General features: G+C 38.4%; 1 protein-coding gene across 2 annotated transcripts; it reads left to right on the forward strand.

The window, feature by feature from the left end:
* Positions 1-3,502: 3,502 nt before the first annotated feature.
* On the forward strand, positions 3,503-13,598 carry ZNF831 (zinc finger protein 831). 2 transcript variants are annotated; one of them, XM_086623048.1, is made up of 6 exons: positions 3,503-7,765; positions 8,367-8,389; positions 8,590-8,760; positions 10,449-10,612; positions 11,310-11,461; positions 12,744-13,598. In XM_086623048.1, the coding sequence occupies exons 1-6, from the start codon at positions 3,503-3,505 to the stop codon at positions 13,596-13,598; spliced, it is 5,628 nt and encodes a 1,875-aa protein (XP_086479174.1). The 2 variants fall into 2 exon arrangements, with proteins under 2 accessions (XP_086479174.1, XP_009979328.2); XM_009981026.2 differs by lacking the exon at positions 8,367-8,389 and having other exon boundaries at positions 8,621-8,760.
* Positions 13,599-15,748: the final 2,150 nt, after the last annotated feature.

Here is a 15,748-nt window from a genome sequence, read left to right on the forward strand (position 1 = left end):
CAGAGCTACCTATGGTGTGTACCTGAAGGTATAATTCAAACTAGGGACAAAATACTTGTCTTTAAATGGAGTTTATTGACCAGTTATGATAGCTTAAGAAGCTCATTTAGAAAATTTTGGACTGGCCAAATCCTGCTTTTAGTTTTCTTTATTGGAAATTTTTCCTTATCTAATTAGGATCAGTTTTTACACTAGTAGTTCGATGCCGCAAGTTACAAATTGAGCTCAGAACATCAGGTAGATTGTCAGAACAGAGCCTAGGGGAAGTTTTTCTGCTTTAGGCAAGGACTACCCAGAATTAGCCTTGGGGTAGAGTTAGTTTGAGATAAGCTATTTTTGTCTGTGTACAAAGAAACATAGTGGCTTTTTTTTTTTACATAAATGACAGATGTGAGAAGTATGATTGTATTCGCCACAGTAGAATACAAGTCACAGAAGTTTCACTTAGGAAGAAGGTATCTTTTGTTTGCTGTGAAAAGCATCAAACTACCAAAGCTGGTAGAAATATATTATTATACTCTTGATAGTAAGGAGATTGTGTATCATAATTTAGTTTGTTTAGCAGCAGTTAAAACTTTCCTTTAAATTTTCAGTTAGGTGTTTTCTTTGTAGAACATTACAGAGTACTGAAATGATTCTCAGAATTAGGCTGTATTTTGGGTCCCAGAAACTTAACAGAGTAAATGAACTCAGACAGAGAGTCTGGTACTTTGGAACTACAGGACTGATATCCTGTCACAAACATCTGTCCACCGCAAGTCCTACTAAGTTACAGGCTGGCCTTGGAAGACCATCAACTATGTATGTGCATGAGGATATTCAAAGAGAGAACATAGTTTGTGACATGAGCCGGCTTATCGGGGTGGAAATGTAAATTCCTCATTTCCACACTTCTCTCCAGGAGAAGGAGGGGAGCACAGTTATGACTTGTTTCATCTGATGTGGTTAGTTGTTTCAGCTACATGGTAGTCAGACTTCACTTTTTTTCTTTGAGTCTCGTCTCTGCAGCCTATTTTTTTCCCCTTAACTTTTCTTTGTTTTCACATCTTTGGAAAAGCTACTGCATGCTTAGTTTATGAGTATCATTGGCTCATGCCTTATCACTTGCTGCTGTTTTTATTGTATGCTGCGTTTAAATTGCTATAAGTAAAAGGGTATAGCTTAAAAACCATCTTAAATGGACCTGAAATGTCTGTAACCTCACTTTGCAAATTAGAGAAATCCACTTTTATCCTGCAGTGTTAACCACACTGTAGAACATGGATAATAATTCCTTTAACAAGCCATATTCTTGTAACATTCTTTCATCACTACAGTCAATACCTAGATTACAAAGTCACTTAAGTGATTCTTCCATGTAGAAGTCTCTGAAGTGGACAAGAGAAGTCCATGCTTGATAACTGAGTTTGATTTATAAAATTTATGAGAAAGAACAGGCAAAATCTAACATGTTGCTGTGCGCAGATCAGTTAATTTTACAGGTTGTTTTCTGGGATTTTTATTACACTAAAATCTTTAGGTGAAGACAAAAACTTCCATCAGGCACTGATATCTTATGAGGAGTGGCTGAGGGAACTGGGGTTGTTTAGCCTGGAGAAAAGGAGGCTGAGGGGAGACCTTATCGCTCTCTACAACTGCCTGAAAGGAGGATGCAGCGAGGTGGGGGTCAGTCTCTTCTCCCAAGTAACAAGTGATAGGAGAAGAGGAAATGGCCTCAAGTTGCACCACGGGAGGTCAGATTGGATGTTAGGAAAAATTTCTTCACCGAAAGGATTGTCAAGCATTGGAACAGGCTGTCCAGGGAAGTAGTTGAGTCACCATCCCTAGAGGTGCAGACATAGTTTAGTGGTGGACTTGGCAGTGCTCAGTTAACGGTTGGACTTGATGATCTTAAAGGTCTTTTCCAACCTAAACGATTCTGTGATTGTATGATTCTATGATAACGGTAACCGAGGAACACCCAAAACCAATTACACTGAGTTTGCCATTTCTCCTTCAGGTGAATTATTTGCAAAATTCTCAGTAACTACATGCAATAGAGACTTTGCTTTGAATAACAGTAACATAGTGTGTGTGTGTCATACGGAACCAGTCCAAATTTCAGACAACATTTTCGAGTAATTTTTTTTACTGTTTCGCAGTAATGATTTCCTATTAAAACGATCCAAGGAAGGTACAGAAACGCCACCACAGATTATGCAGTAAGGCAACAAATGGCAGATTTCACATTTATCCACTGATTATGTTATTTCAAATGGGGTTTTTATGACTGTTTGCACAAGAACAGCCTATTATTCCTAACAGCCAATGGATACAGAGCTGTGAGTATAGCTGAATAAGAATTTGAATAAACATTCGTAGTTCACCTTCTAATTTTCACCCAAACTGTAATTACAAGAGGTTATGCTGATGCTTCTATCAGCTCTTCCAAAGATAATTTTCAGCTAGCTTATTTTGATATTTCGATGCTACAACAATAGTCTTCTCCTAGTCTGTTTCTAATAAAGAAAAAAGACAAGAAAAAATTTTTCTAAAATAAGTAGTCTGGACCAGCACCAACCCTGAATATATTTGGACAGATTTCATAAGAATAGGTTCACTTTTTCCAAAAACTGTGTCTACAAAATGTTTTCGTCTGGCACTGAAAAAATCCAAAAATAAGCAGTATACCATAGTATCATCTTTAATTAGACAAAATTAATTTAGCCTACACAAAAGACAGCTTTAATTTATCTCACTATTTTACTATGATACCATCTTTTCTACTTTGTACATATTTATGTAGATCTCACTTTTAAAACAGGACATCAGTTTAATTTTGTTCACATTTTGATTTTGCATCACTTGCTGCAATGTGTTTAGCCTTAGCTCACTTAAATTGGGTTAAACACTGATAATATGCAGCCATGTTACATGTCCTGTGTTTGGAATAGGTTGCCTGAAGAAGCTGTGCAGTTTTTATCCTTGGAGGTTTTCAAAACCACACTGGATAACACTCTGAGCAACCTCACCTCAGTGCCAACCCTGCTTTGACCAGGTGTTTGGAGTAGAGACCTCCTGAGTTCCCTTCTAACCTTAATTGTTCTGTGTTTCTATTTTAACATTTATTAATGTAAATTTTTAAATTAAAAAACATGGTACAAACTTGTAATGGGAAATTGGTTCCAGAAAATTAAAATTGTATTATTTCTGAGGTGCTGAGAGCCCTCCATTTGCAAATCTGGTACTCAGATCTATTTCTGATACTTTGGGTACTTATTGTAGGTTTTAAGTGCAATGTTCAATGTTTTTTACACAGTACCAAACTTTAATTCCTAGCTAAGAAATGAAAGATAAATAAATTTAATTGGAAAATGAAGTAATTATTGTCTGTATAATGCCCGTATATAAGATTTGTGATATTCTCAATTGCTAACTTTTCCAGTCCAGCAGTTGAAAGTGTTTATTTCATTTTGCTATCTGAAGACTCCTACTTGTTTTGTTTCCCCTCCCTTACAGATACATGAACATATGGCAGATAACCTCTGAAATGGAGGCACAGAAGCAGCCTGGTTTTACAGTTGCACTAGCAGATCGACCAGTTTCAACCTCTTCTCTTCAGCCTGCGCAGGGTTCTTCAGATCTTGGCCAAGGCAGTTCGATTCCTCAACAGGAACAAGCACTGCCCCAACCCGTGTACCTAAAAGCCCTCACCATACCACTGTATCCGCCCATCCAGGCGGGATGCTTTCAGCCAAACAGTCAGCTAGTGACTGGCAGGAACTGTGTAAATCTAGACAGCAGTAACTTACCTGTAATCCTGAATCCACTTGTTCCTTCAGAAGGCACGGATCAGCCTCAGCCAGTTTTTCAGAAACAACTTGGTCAAACTCTAACATTGAACATAGTGAGCGCTTTACCAGTTTTATCATCACCGAATTCTTGTGTAAATGCGCCTATTGGAAGCCCAGGAAAATCAAAAAAAGCTGGGAAATATATTTGCAAACACTGTGGACGAGATTGTTTGAAGCCAAGTGTCCTTGAGAAACATATTCGCTCTCACACAGGAGAGAGGCCCTTTCCATGCACCACTTGCGGTATTGCATTTAAAACTCAAAGCAATTTATATAAACACAGAAGAACTCAAACGCATGTCAACAACACCAGGCTGCCCTCAGACTCTGACAACAGCGGCCTATTGGAGCAAAATGAGAAATCAACAGAGAGCATCACCTCACATCAAGGCAGCAAACTACTTAGCAGCACCTGTGAAGACAAGGAGATGCAGAGGAAACAAATGAGTTCAGAGGCCAGTACAGTCACGGACACTAAGAAACTGCCGGCAACAAGCAATTCATCACTTGCTTCAGAAAATCAAGAATCAACAAACCAGTCCTTTACTCCAAAGGCTAATCAGGGGGTTCCTGAAAGAGAACCTCGAAGTTTATCATCTCCAGGAGCTTCGCCAAACGGGCAGTGCCAGAGAAAGAAGATACAGGAGCAAAGAACGCAAACTGCCAATAAGCATATTCAGTTGCAAAGGCAGCAAGCAACCTCTTCGGAAAAGCAGTGGGATTACAAGCCATTTGACTGCAAGCTAAAGAAGTGTGAGAGCACTGACTCAGGGTATCTGTCACGCTCTGACAGTACAGAACAACAGATGGCATCATCCAGCCCGTTGCACAGTCTCTATGAGTACAGCACAGAACTGGAAAATGAAACTGCCTTCAGCAGCTTAAGGTGTACCTCCGGAAGCAATGCAAAGCTAGATGCAGCAGAGAAAGCTACAGCCTTGATGCTAGAGAAAAAGAAGCTGGAAGAACACATTGCAAAACTTATTTCTCATAACAAAAGTGTGGTGGATGATACCCAGTTAGACAACGTTAGGCCCAGAAAAACTGTCCTTTCTAAACAGGGAAGCATTGATCTGCCAATGCCTTATACATACAAAGACTCCTTCCATTTTGACATCAGAACTTGTGATGTAAATAGGAAAAAGAACCTTTCCCTTTGTTCAGCAAAATCTACCTTTGCACCCCTAGAAAAATGCAAGCCCATGTTTTTTCATTCAGTCCCCACCCAGTTCTCCACAACGATAGATACGGTGCCGGTTACACGAAGCAACTCTCTGCCGTTTGTGGAAGGCACAAGAATGGCACATGACAAAGCAGGTTGCTCAAAACCACTTTCTCTTACTAAGCAGTCTGCAAATGCAGGCACTGCTAGTTTGCTGCCTAGCAACAATCTCGCTGCAAATTCAGTGGATTTTCCTAACAGCCATCCCCGGGCTCTAGTCAGACAAGCAGCAGTGGATGATTTGCCACTAAGTAACGTGGTTGATCATCCTCCTCCATTGGAGGAGTTGCAAAGGAGTAAAAAGCTTGGGGCTGGAGAAGTAATCAGTGCTAAGAACAAGAAACACAATCAAAGGAAGTTAAAGATGTTCTCTCAAGAAAAATGGCAAATGTACGGAGATGAAACATTTAAGAAAATCTACCAAAAAATGAAGAGCAGTCAAAATGCCAAGAAAATTAAACAAAGGGGGAATAAGATTGCAGATACTAGTAGCTTCACTCCTGATTCAAAGGAATCACTCAGCAGTACTGAAATTACTGAGGAAAGAGGTGGCAGGAGCTCTGTAAGTGACAGTCTTTCCTCCCTTGTGGCAACAGGTTCAAACACTGGTAAATCAGAAACCTGTACTAATGGTAGTCATATTCTACAGAATGCGTCCTCCGAGGAAACTGCAGGCAGTTTAACCTGTGTGATGGAGACATCACATTCCATAAACACTAGGGCACATACTGTAATGAGCAAAACTTCCCAAGACCTCAGTGGCAGTGACACAGATACACACACAGCTGGCAACAGCACGTTACGAGCTCCAAGCAGTTGTGAGCTCAGGCTTCAAAATCCTCAGTGTCAGCTGAACACTAACAGAAGGAGTGATGACTGCTTGCCAGTAGAGAGTGGCAAATGGGAAAAACCAAGCCCTGGGAAAGAATCCAGTACATTTGAATCAGAGTGCAGAAGCACTTCAAACAATGATGGAAACTGTAGCAAGAATAAGGAAACTGGCCCGCATGCCCTGATGCCCCCGTGGGTCCATTGCACCAACAACAGAGGAGCTGCAGGGAAATCCCGGAATCTACCATCAGAAAGAAAAAAGCTGAAACTGGAAGTGGAGAAGACTCAAAACATTATTTCAACGTCCTGTCCTAGTCCCAGTAGTGAAAACAATGCAGTAAATGAAGCGGAGAGAGTCTATTGCACTACCGCTCAGTGTCTTTCCACAGCACCAGTGAAATTCTCCAGTAAGGCAGAGGAGCAAAAATTAAGCACAGGAAATAATGAATCCACTGGAGGTACTGAGAATGTGGAGTATATGAAAACAATCAAACTCCCCACAAAAGTCCTTAATTATAGTGATGTGAACCTTCTTTCCCATTCAGCAGGTATCTCAAAAGCTTCGTTCGTGGGATTTTTAGGGCCTGAACTGAGGGGAAGTGACTGCAATTCTTTTGCCTTGCAAAATGCAACAGTTAAAGATGTCAAAACATGTCTTGTGAAAACAGGAGCAGAAGTATCACTTTTCAATGACAGTGCTGTTGACATGCCTTCTAAAATTCATCATCTGCAATCTGGTCGTTTAACTCCAGTCCCACAACGAAATGCCTTTTCTCCAAAATATATCCTTAAATTGCCGCAGGACAAGACAGCCTCGGATGTGTCGCTTTCACTCAGATCAGACCAGCAGATTACACCTTGCACATCTGTGACAGACACCTTAACCACCCCCCCCTGCTCTTCCAACAGCGGGTCACTCAGCTCTCATTCTAATGATGTGTTATGGTCGCCTTTAAGATTTGAAGTGAGACAAAAGGCCAGCAAAGGAGAGCTACAATGGAACATACATGCAAACTGGGAAACTCCAGTATTTTCTTCACCAGTCCATTCAGAAACAACAAATATCTTAACCACAGCAGATAACACCTTTTATAACCAAAACTTCAGGCAGCAGGATATTGTAAGAGATGCTTGGAAAACCAAACAGAACAAAAATAAGTTAAACTATCAAAGGCAAACAGAAGAGAAGTGGATGAGCATAACTACTTCTTCTACACAGACCCCAAAGAAGAAAATATGCTTTACTTCCATGTGTACAAGTGGTTTTTTCATATCGGCTGACGTCAAAGAAGAGAGGAAGGTTTTACATCATCTTTGCTCAGGAAGTGACTCTCTGATAATGATGTCAGCTTCTAGCAAGGGTGCAGAATCAACAGTCATGGGACGAGACAGAGGTGGAAGTCCATGCATTCTTAAGGACATTTCACCAACATTGCAGGATACACAGCATTCCCAGAGCTCAACAGACAACCCCACTCATTTTTGCCATTCTTTTGGCACTTTTTATTGCCACACTCTCACCACTGACTGTAAAGAATTCCCACTGCTACCCCAGAAAAATCTGACTTGCTACTCTGGAAGTTTCACAGTATCAAGCACAAAGAGCACCTTCCCGTCGCTAAATTCCGAACCTCGATTAACTTGGTGTTGTTTAACGAGGAGCCTTCCTCTGCCTGCTGAGCAGAAGGGGAATACAGACTCTGCTTATTCCTCCATGCACACCTGTGACAAGGAACCTAGCAATGAATGCACATTGTCAAAATACGATATTTCCATTTTCAAAATGAAAAATATTAGCAAGACTGTGGCATATGGCTTAACAAACAGGAGTTTAAAAACATTGGTTTCATCCTTTTCTAAAGGACAACAGGTGCAGGAGGTAATACTAATAATCCTATTTCCTTTCTCAAGAGAATGTAATTAGTTGAAGTCTCTTCACTCTTATTAGAAAAATAAAAGAATTATAAAAGTGTATTTATGGACATTTGTCAATACAGAATTTACAATTTATGTTTTTATAAGATAAGTTACATATTCATTTCATGCATGAAGAATACATACTTTTGTTTGAATATTTGAGATTCTTTCACTGAGGAATTTCAGTAGCAATGTTGTCTAGTGAGAAGAGTGTATTTCTATTTCTTGATTTTTCCCCTTACAAGTACATTTTATATTCTTCTGTAACAGTATATGTATTTCACGTTTTAATTTTAAATGAATATTTGAATTAGAGTAGGACTTAAGTAGACCATTAATGTCAAGACTTTATTATATTTGGAGGTACTTGGAGTCAAAGACAGCCTGTGTACTAGATCTCATCATTTAGATACACTGAAATGTCAACAAAATCAAATTCTATTTATACCCTGTAAAGTGTTTAAGGCTTGAAAGCTTTTCTTTTTTAGGGAAGTGAAGATACAGTAGTCTGTCTGTACAGATTCTAGAAGAGCTCTGTAAGACTAAGCCTACTTTTTGTACAGGAAGAATACAAAAGACCATACACTAATTCTATAAAGATCCACAAAAGCTGGGAGTTGTTTTAATTTTATTTTATAAAAGTAGATGGACAAAGTGATTAGAAAAAACTAACACACAAATTCTAGGAAAAATTCAGACTTGTGCTATTTAACTACTATGCTATTCAGTGCTATTTAAAAACAGCATAGATTTCCAATCTCAGTTATTGTAATTCACAATTTTCATGTATTTAATTTTTTCCCAATATTCTCAACAGTTAAGCTCAGCAGCTCCTGGTGGTGCTTTCAAAAATATTTCAGAGCAAAAGAAGAAAACCGTAGTTTGCAAAAAGGAAAACTCAACAAATAAACTCAAGAGGAGCCACAAGCAGAAGAAGATTAAATTCACCTCAAAATGGTAAAGGAATATGGTTTTCAGCTTCCCTAGATACAGATGCAATGTTGCTAAAATGGGTGTAAAAAGTCCTCAGAAATGAAAGTGTCAGCCCCAAAATTTAACCTTGTCAAAATTGGGGGAAAAAATAAATGTCTCAGAAAGAGCTATTCCCACACTGCAGCAGTTCCACGAAGGTAAACAATAAAAAATATCAGTATGTTGTCTAGGATCAGGAACAGACTGTTCCAAACAAAACAGACCTATACCAAAGAAAGATGATGACTGGTCAGTGGACTCTCACTATGCTTTAGAAATAATTCTTATCTGTCAAAATTGCCAGCATTTACTTTTGTTTGAAGGGAACAAAAATACTCCAGTTTTTAATCCTGTTACAGCGAAAAGGAGTGTGCGAGACCCTTTTGTCCTCAGAAGATCCATATCCTGAACTCGTATTCACAAGAGAATGCAGAGGAATAAATATCAAGTTCTAACACAAACTAACAAAACCATCTACAGTTTAAAGGATCATTCGATTCAAATAAAAAGCAGGAAGAATTTGAGTGTAAAACTATCAAAGGCACATTGTGTCAGTCAGCACGGTTTCTCTGAATTTAATGTGAGTTCATATCAGTGGAAGATTTAGCCTCTCATCTTTCGAGAATGTGGAGTAGTCTGATGAATTGCTTCAATAAGAAGCACGTATTGTGTGCATACATCCCTCTTATTTTATTTCATGGCCAAAATCAGACAAAGTGACTCCCCTGTGGACAATCGAGTGTCAGTAACTTAATCACCGTGTCTAGTTTGGCAAACAGCACTGCAATTTTGAAGGATCATAAGAACAAAAATAGAAGACTTAGGTCAATGTTATCCAGTCTAGTGACATTCTTCTGGAACTTTTTTCTGGTTTGCTTTTGGGTGTTTTTTTCTTTTGTTTTGTTGTGTTTTTTCCCCTGCTGGTCTCAGAAATTATTTATTTGGCTACATCAAGTAAGTACAGGGACTCAATTAAGTACAGGGTTGTAAAAGTTCAGGTCATACATATTATTAGCTAACTGGCCAAATTATTAATCATGAAATGTAATAAATTTTTCTAATACGCCAAACACCTGAATAAGCACGTCCTTTTAGATTTACCTATTACTCTGTGTATAGTGACTGATTCTATCAATATAGGAATGGGATCTTCCAATGTACTTTAGCCTCAATCATTAAGAGTTACTGAAAGATCCAGCTAGAGTAGAAAACAAAGCAAAGTTGGATTATTCAGTGTGAGTTTTCTAAATAACTGAAATACTTATGTTGTTCATTAGTGATGATGAATGAGTAGCACATAAGAAGTGAGACAAAAAGTAAAAAAGCCAACAACTATGCAGTCTCAGGTGATTCCTGTGCAATTCAAGTCTTTATGGAACATGTTGTTTTAAAATTCCAGGTATAGGAAAAAGAATCTGTTATTCCTGAATCCTTTTCTCTTAGCAAACCAAGGATTTACTGAATCCTGCTGAGGAAAAGTTTAATAAAATAATTGTGGGTCTTTTGACTAAAATATTGATTTATTTTTTTGAGTCGACATAACCAAACGTCTCCTTCACAGTAGTAAATTACTGTTAAGACTTAAATTCACCTGATGATGTGGTATTATTCTACTCTGGCTGCTTTTAAATAGCTCATATTTTTTTACCCTTTCAATGCCATTGGCAATGCAGGTACAGAGGGAGGCACATACATCGACACGCTCAGTTGAAAATTAACCGACTAAGCAAGCGGCACTGTTTTCCCAGTAGAACACTGGATGCTTTGAAAAAAGGTTATTCATCACAACCCTGTAAATTTAATAAGAAGTGCCATTCTCCTCAATCAAAGGTACAAGGTAAGTATTTTGAATATTTTTTAATGTATGCAATGCTTCTTTTTAAAGAGAAGGAACGTTAGCAGTGTCTCTGATACGCACCTGTTTCACATAGAACTGCAAAAACACTTTTGTCCTTGAGTACGTTCTGCGAGTAAAAATACCAACGCCTCACACATTTTCAAAACTGAATGCTCAGTGATTTTCATACACATATTTACATATGTGAATTTGGCAATTAGGAAGGCATTTTAAAAAGAAATAACTCAAAATAACCTTCCACTAGAAGCCTAAACAGCTTTCAGATGGATCTTTTATCAGTTTCTGAAACAAGACTGTATGTTTGCAGCGTGCAATGAGTTTGGTGTGTTGACTTGCTTTCTGTGTTTCAGTGACTCCCTGCCCCTTTAATTAGCAGTAGTAATGCAAATGATGTTTATGCCACAACTGTGCTGGAAGCAGGGACAATTCCTCATGTGCATTCAGAGCAGATATGAAGAGCTATTACTTTGCAGGACAGTAACGCCAATAAAAAAATCCCAAACCCAAACACATATACAGTAAATAAGAAAATGTATCAGGCTTAAAATAAAAAAATACAGAAAACAGTAAAAACACATTAGTTTTTACTATTGTGATATGAGGAGAAATTTAATAAGTTCTAGCATGTGAAGGAATAAAAATCAAAGTAAAAGTTTCTTCAACCTTTTTTCAATAGAAAATTACCTACACCAGCAAAAAGACACATCTTGTTCCACCTCAGACAAGCCACTTTGCAGAAGAAAAAAAGAAGAAAAGAATAACTCAGGAGTATTTTTGCATACTGAAAATCTAAACCATGTTAAACAAAAAGACAAAATGGATAAAAAAGTAGGTATTGTACCTTAATTCATATATGACTGTTTATTAAAAGAAAAAAGATACTGATAATTAAAACTTGAATTGTATTCGGCTATTCTAAAGTTCAAGTTGAGAGTACTCTGTATCACAGATTTTGTTTAAAAATGTGTTAAAGGCATTTTTGGGGTTGAAATATAATGAAAACTTACTCATTTTAGAATTAGCTTTTGTAAAAGAACAATTAAATTTGCCTCAATTGAAAAGGATGTGTCTCGTGCTTGCTGTCAGAGGACTGATCAGCGCTGATGTCAGAGGTGCCAGCAGATGTAGCACAGACTGAGATGGCACAGACTGAGACAGAAGCAGTAAGCTTGAAACTAGAAAAGTGGGGAGGGTAGTAATGGCTACGTAGCAGTGGGAAGAATGTGTATCCAGCATTCCAGCTGAATTCCTTTAGCCCTTTCTGGAAGCCATTGCTGCTGTGGCTTCAATGCTACCGATAGCTGCATTTGCTGGAAGGGGCCGCGGACACGTTTGCACGTGCTGCAAACAATGCTGTTGCATGCAGTGTCAGCGCAGCTTCTGGCAGTATCCTCTTCTTATCCTAATTCTAATACTTTTCCCCAGACTTCTGCTGGCCACACTGAAAGACAAAAGCTACTGAGCCAGACTGCTGCTACCTAGCATGAGCACTGGTTCTTCATGTAGCACAAGCAGTATCATATTTAGGAATCTAACCCTTAAAATGTTTTTTACTAAGTAATTTTATTTGCTACACGTCTTGCCACCTCAGACAGTGTAACATTTCTTACAGATTCATCACAAACCTTTCCCCTTACATTGCACAGACATCATTGCAATAAGGATATTAAAATATCTTAAGGCAAAGAGCGTCATCCTAGACAGTAGATAAGAACGCAGCTTGAAACCTCTAACCCCTCTCATCCATAAATTATCAGCATGATCTATCACCTACCCAACAAAGAAACAAACATGTAAGGAAATATACATCCTTTACTACACCTCCACCACACACTGGGAGAAAAAAAAAGTTTTCTCATCAAAAGAGGGATGAGTAATTTGGCCCGCAGTAATGAAAAAAGAGAGAAAAAAAGAGTGGAAATATAATCACAGTTGTATAAACAAAGGTTGACATTATGCTTAATTACTCAGTTGATACGAGTTCTAGCAGAGGTACATGTTTTCCATTGATATAGTCAACTTAGTTGTCATTGCACTTTCATGAAGGATGAAATTGCTCCGGATTGAAAATTTTAAATGCAAATTTCTTTTTTCCCCCTAATTTCTACAGGACATTTCTGGGCAAATCAGGGAACACACAAGAACGAGCTTCTCTCTCCAGAACATTACAGCTCCTCTGGAAATATCTATGACAGCTCATTCCTTTTCATCCACAGTTAATACAGCCATGCAGCAAGTGAGCAGTGATGTGGAAATCTGCTGTTCAGTGACACAACCGCTTGTGCTTCAGCGATCAGTTCCACGGGAGTCACAGCCAAACATTCAGAGTGACTCAACGGCATCTTCTTTTTCCTCTTGCCCTTCTCGTTTCACAAACACAGGCACAAACGACCAACTCGACAGCACAAACTCAGAGACTACTCGCCCTCTTTCCTTACATCTAGATGCAAGCCAGAAAAACCTACTAAATGTAGAGTCAGAGAGTCAAAGATTTGGTACATTAGACCCGGTGATCCAGGCCTCAGGAAGGGAGAATCCTCCAACTGAAGAAAACACATATCCATCTCCAAAAGAAAACTCAGCTGCCGGTTCCCAGCCTGGATGTTCACGCTCACTCGGATCAAAAGCAGAGTCTCTTCCCGAGTCAGTCACAAGGGCCAAATTACCCGGTACAGAATACACAGACCGGCCAAACTTTTCCCAAAAAATCCTCGACTTTCACGGCAGTGCAGACAAGAACGGGACCCACCCGCAGCCCAGCAGCTACGGCAGGCCCCACGAAACAGTTACCACTACCTATAAAAAGCCCGCGATTGCTCCCAGGTCCCCTGAGTTCAACTCTTACTCCTCAACACCTTCCAAGACATATAAAAAGAGAGGCTTAGAGATGATGAGGAAGCAAACCAGGGTGGAGTATGATGACACTAGCAGCGATGATGAAGACAGGCTTGTTATAGAAATATAGCAAATAGGCTGCATGTGTGACGGCCCATCACAGAAGGAAATACCACAGATGTTTGAGCTGTGTTTCCAAAGCACCTTACAATCAGAAAAGCCATTCCTCTGCGCCACAGGCAGCGTTCTCTTCTGAAAAGAGTCCTTTATTTCAAGCTCAAACTTTTTTTTAAAAAAAGCTTATTTGAAGCAAAGAGGGAGCTGGCATCACACATTTAAATGCAAGTGTAAACCTGTGTTTGTGAGGGTTTTCCAGCGTTGTTAACATTCCTACTAGTCTCATATAATTCCCACAAGTGCTCGCTGCCTGTGTATTTATTTACTAATAATACTAGAGCAGCAGCTTCCTCAATACACGAGCTAACATCTCCTGGAAGGATATGGATGTATTCTCTCCTATATAATCCTCTATTCTTGTAGCCACTTCCATCTGTACTGGAAGTGATACACTGGCATTAAGGGGAAGATAAATTCCCTAAGTATCCATGATATTGGAAGAGTCTGGAAAATGCTGATTTTTTTCCATGTTGCACAAATGTCAATGCTTCTTTGTGACAAATGACACAAGCATGCTTTGCTTTGTGTTTTGTGCCTTTTATGTCAAGATCTCAAATATTCTTGATTTCTAGTTGGAGAATATGGGTGTTAGCTATTGATACTTCCTTGTGGTAAAATTTCTGACAAGGATTTTCTCTTTATATTCACCACATTGTGCTCCAAACAATATAACCTGAAATGTTTCATTTTTATTGTAATCTTAAGCTTAACAGCAATGATGCTATTTTATTGAGAGTAAAGAAGCTATATGGCATAGCTTGTTTTCTTTTTTTAACAAAAAGTTATGTGCTACTAACCCTAAAATTTAATGGTTTCTATGTGAATAAATAATCAGATATTTTAATTTGATCAAGTGTATTCACTTGCTTGATTAAACCGATAAACATTAAAAACATTCCACTTCTACATTATAGTCGAATTCTACACTTTTACCATTATTATATTGTGAATCATACATAGGGTTTTATGGATTAACCTACATGGGATATTTGGAAATGCTTTTACTTTAACCATGCACAGGTAAGCTTATATAGGTCATACTCACAAAGAAATCTAGTATACTTCATGAGAAAAACAAATGTGTGTGTGCAAAAAGGTGCCAAAACAGCTAACAGAGAGAAACCAAATGCCAAGTCCCATGTAATTCCTGTGTTTTCATATGTCTTACAAACATGACAAGGCTTGAGGTCGTCCAGACAGAGCTTCACCTTTAGCCTCAAATTATTTTAATAAATTTATTATTGGTACAGAAAACAAAAATAATGATCAAAATATTACCCCACTTCCTAATTCTAATATGTAAAAAAAAAAAAAAAGTTAGGAAAAATATCTACTCTTTCAGAACAGACAATGAACCATATTTTTCCCTTTCTGAAAACGTTACACTATTGCAGCAATTCACCAACAACTGGTGTCAAAACTGCAAAGAAAAAGTCTAGGAATATTAGTTTAAGGAATTACGCATTTTTATTCTCCTGCTTCACTTCTCATTTACCAAGCACTGGGGTTTTATAGCAATAGTATTACTACTAATCTGTTGGGTTGTGATCAGAATTTGCAGCTCAGACACATAGAACCAGTCTGTTCCTTTGCTACACTTTATGGTAGACTTCTGTAAACCTCAATTTTATCTCCACATAGCACACAGTGAGAGGACAAGGTGACGTAACAGCCTCCCTCCCTTGGGAAGCTTGGTATTTAGGGCTCAGCAAGCATGGGCATACAGCTGAACAATGAATCGTGGAGCGCAAGGCACTGCAAGCTGCGCATTTTGTTGATGGAGATACAGTACAAAAAGTACCATTTTGTTTAGAATGATACAGCTGAAAAGAATGATACAGCTGTAGACTTTTTTATATTATTTCTTTACACAAATTATTTTACCTTAATAAAAATGAAACATGAAGATCTTAGTATATGCACTAGTATTACAGTTCAAGCATAGTAACATGACTGTTTTTTAGTAGTAATTATGCTAAATTTCTTTGTCTACTTCAAACCTTAGCAGAAGAACTAACATGTTACTCAGGGAACTTCTGAGTGAGACTATTAGCAAGAAAAATGTTGATACCATCACTAATACAAGTTTCACTAGGTTTGGTA

The sequence above is a fragment of the Tauraco erythrolophus genome, chromosome 18 (assembly GCF_009769465.1).
Source record: "Tauraco erythrolophus isolate bTauEry1 chromosome 18, bTauEry1.pri, whole genome shotgun sequence".
NCBI classification, from domain to species: domain Eukaryota; kingdom Metazoa; phylum Chordata; class Aves; order Musophagiformes; family Musophagidae; genus Tauraco; species Tauraco erythrolophus.

Excerpts from the sequence above, each read along its gene's own strand:
- ZNF831 (XM_086623048.1), top strand. The coding sequence starts at position 3,503 with ATGAACATATGGCAGATAACCTCTGAAATGGAGGCACAGAAGCAGCCT. Across the intron at positions 8,390-8,589 it reads GAATACAAAAGACCATACAC|GTATTTAATTTTTTCCCAAT; the intron begins TAATTCTATAAA and ends CACAATTTTCAT. Across the intron at positions 11,462-12,743 it reads AAGACAAAATGGATAAAAAA|GACATTTCTGGGCAAATCAG; the intron begins GTAGGTATTGTA and ends TAATTTCTACAG.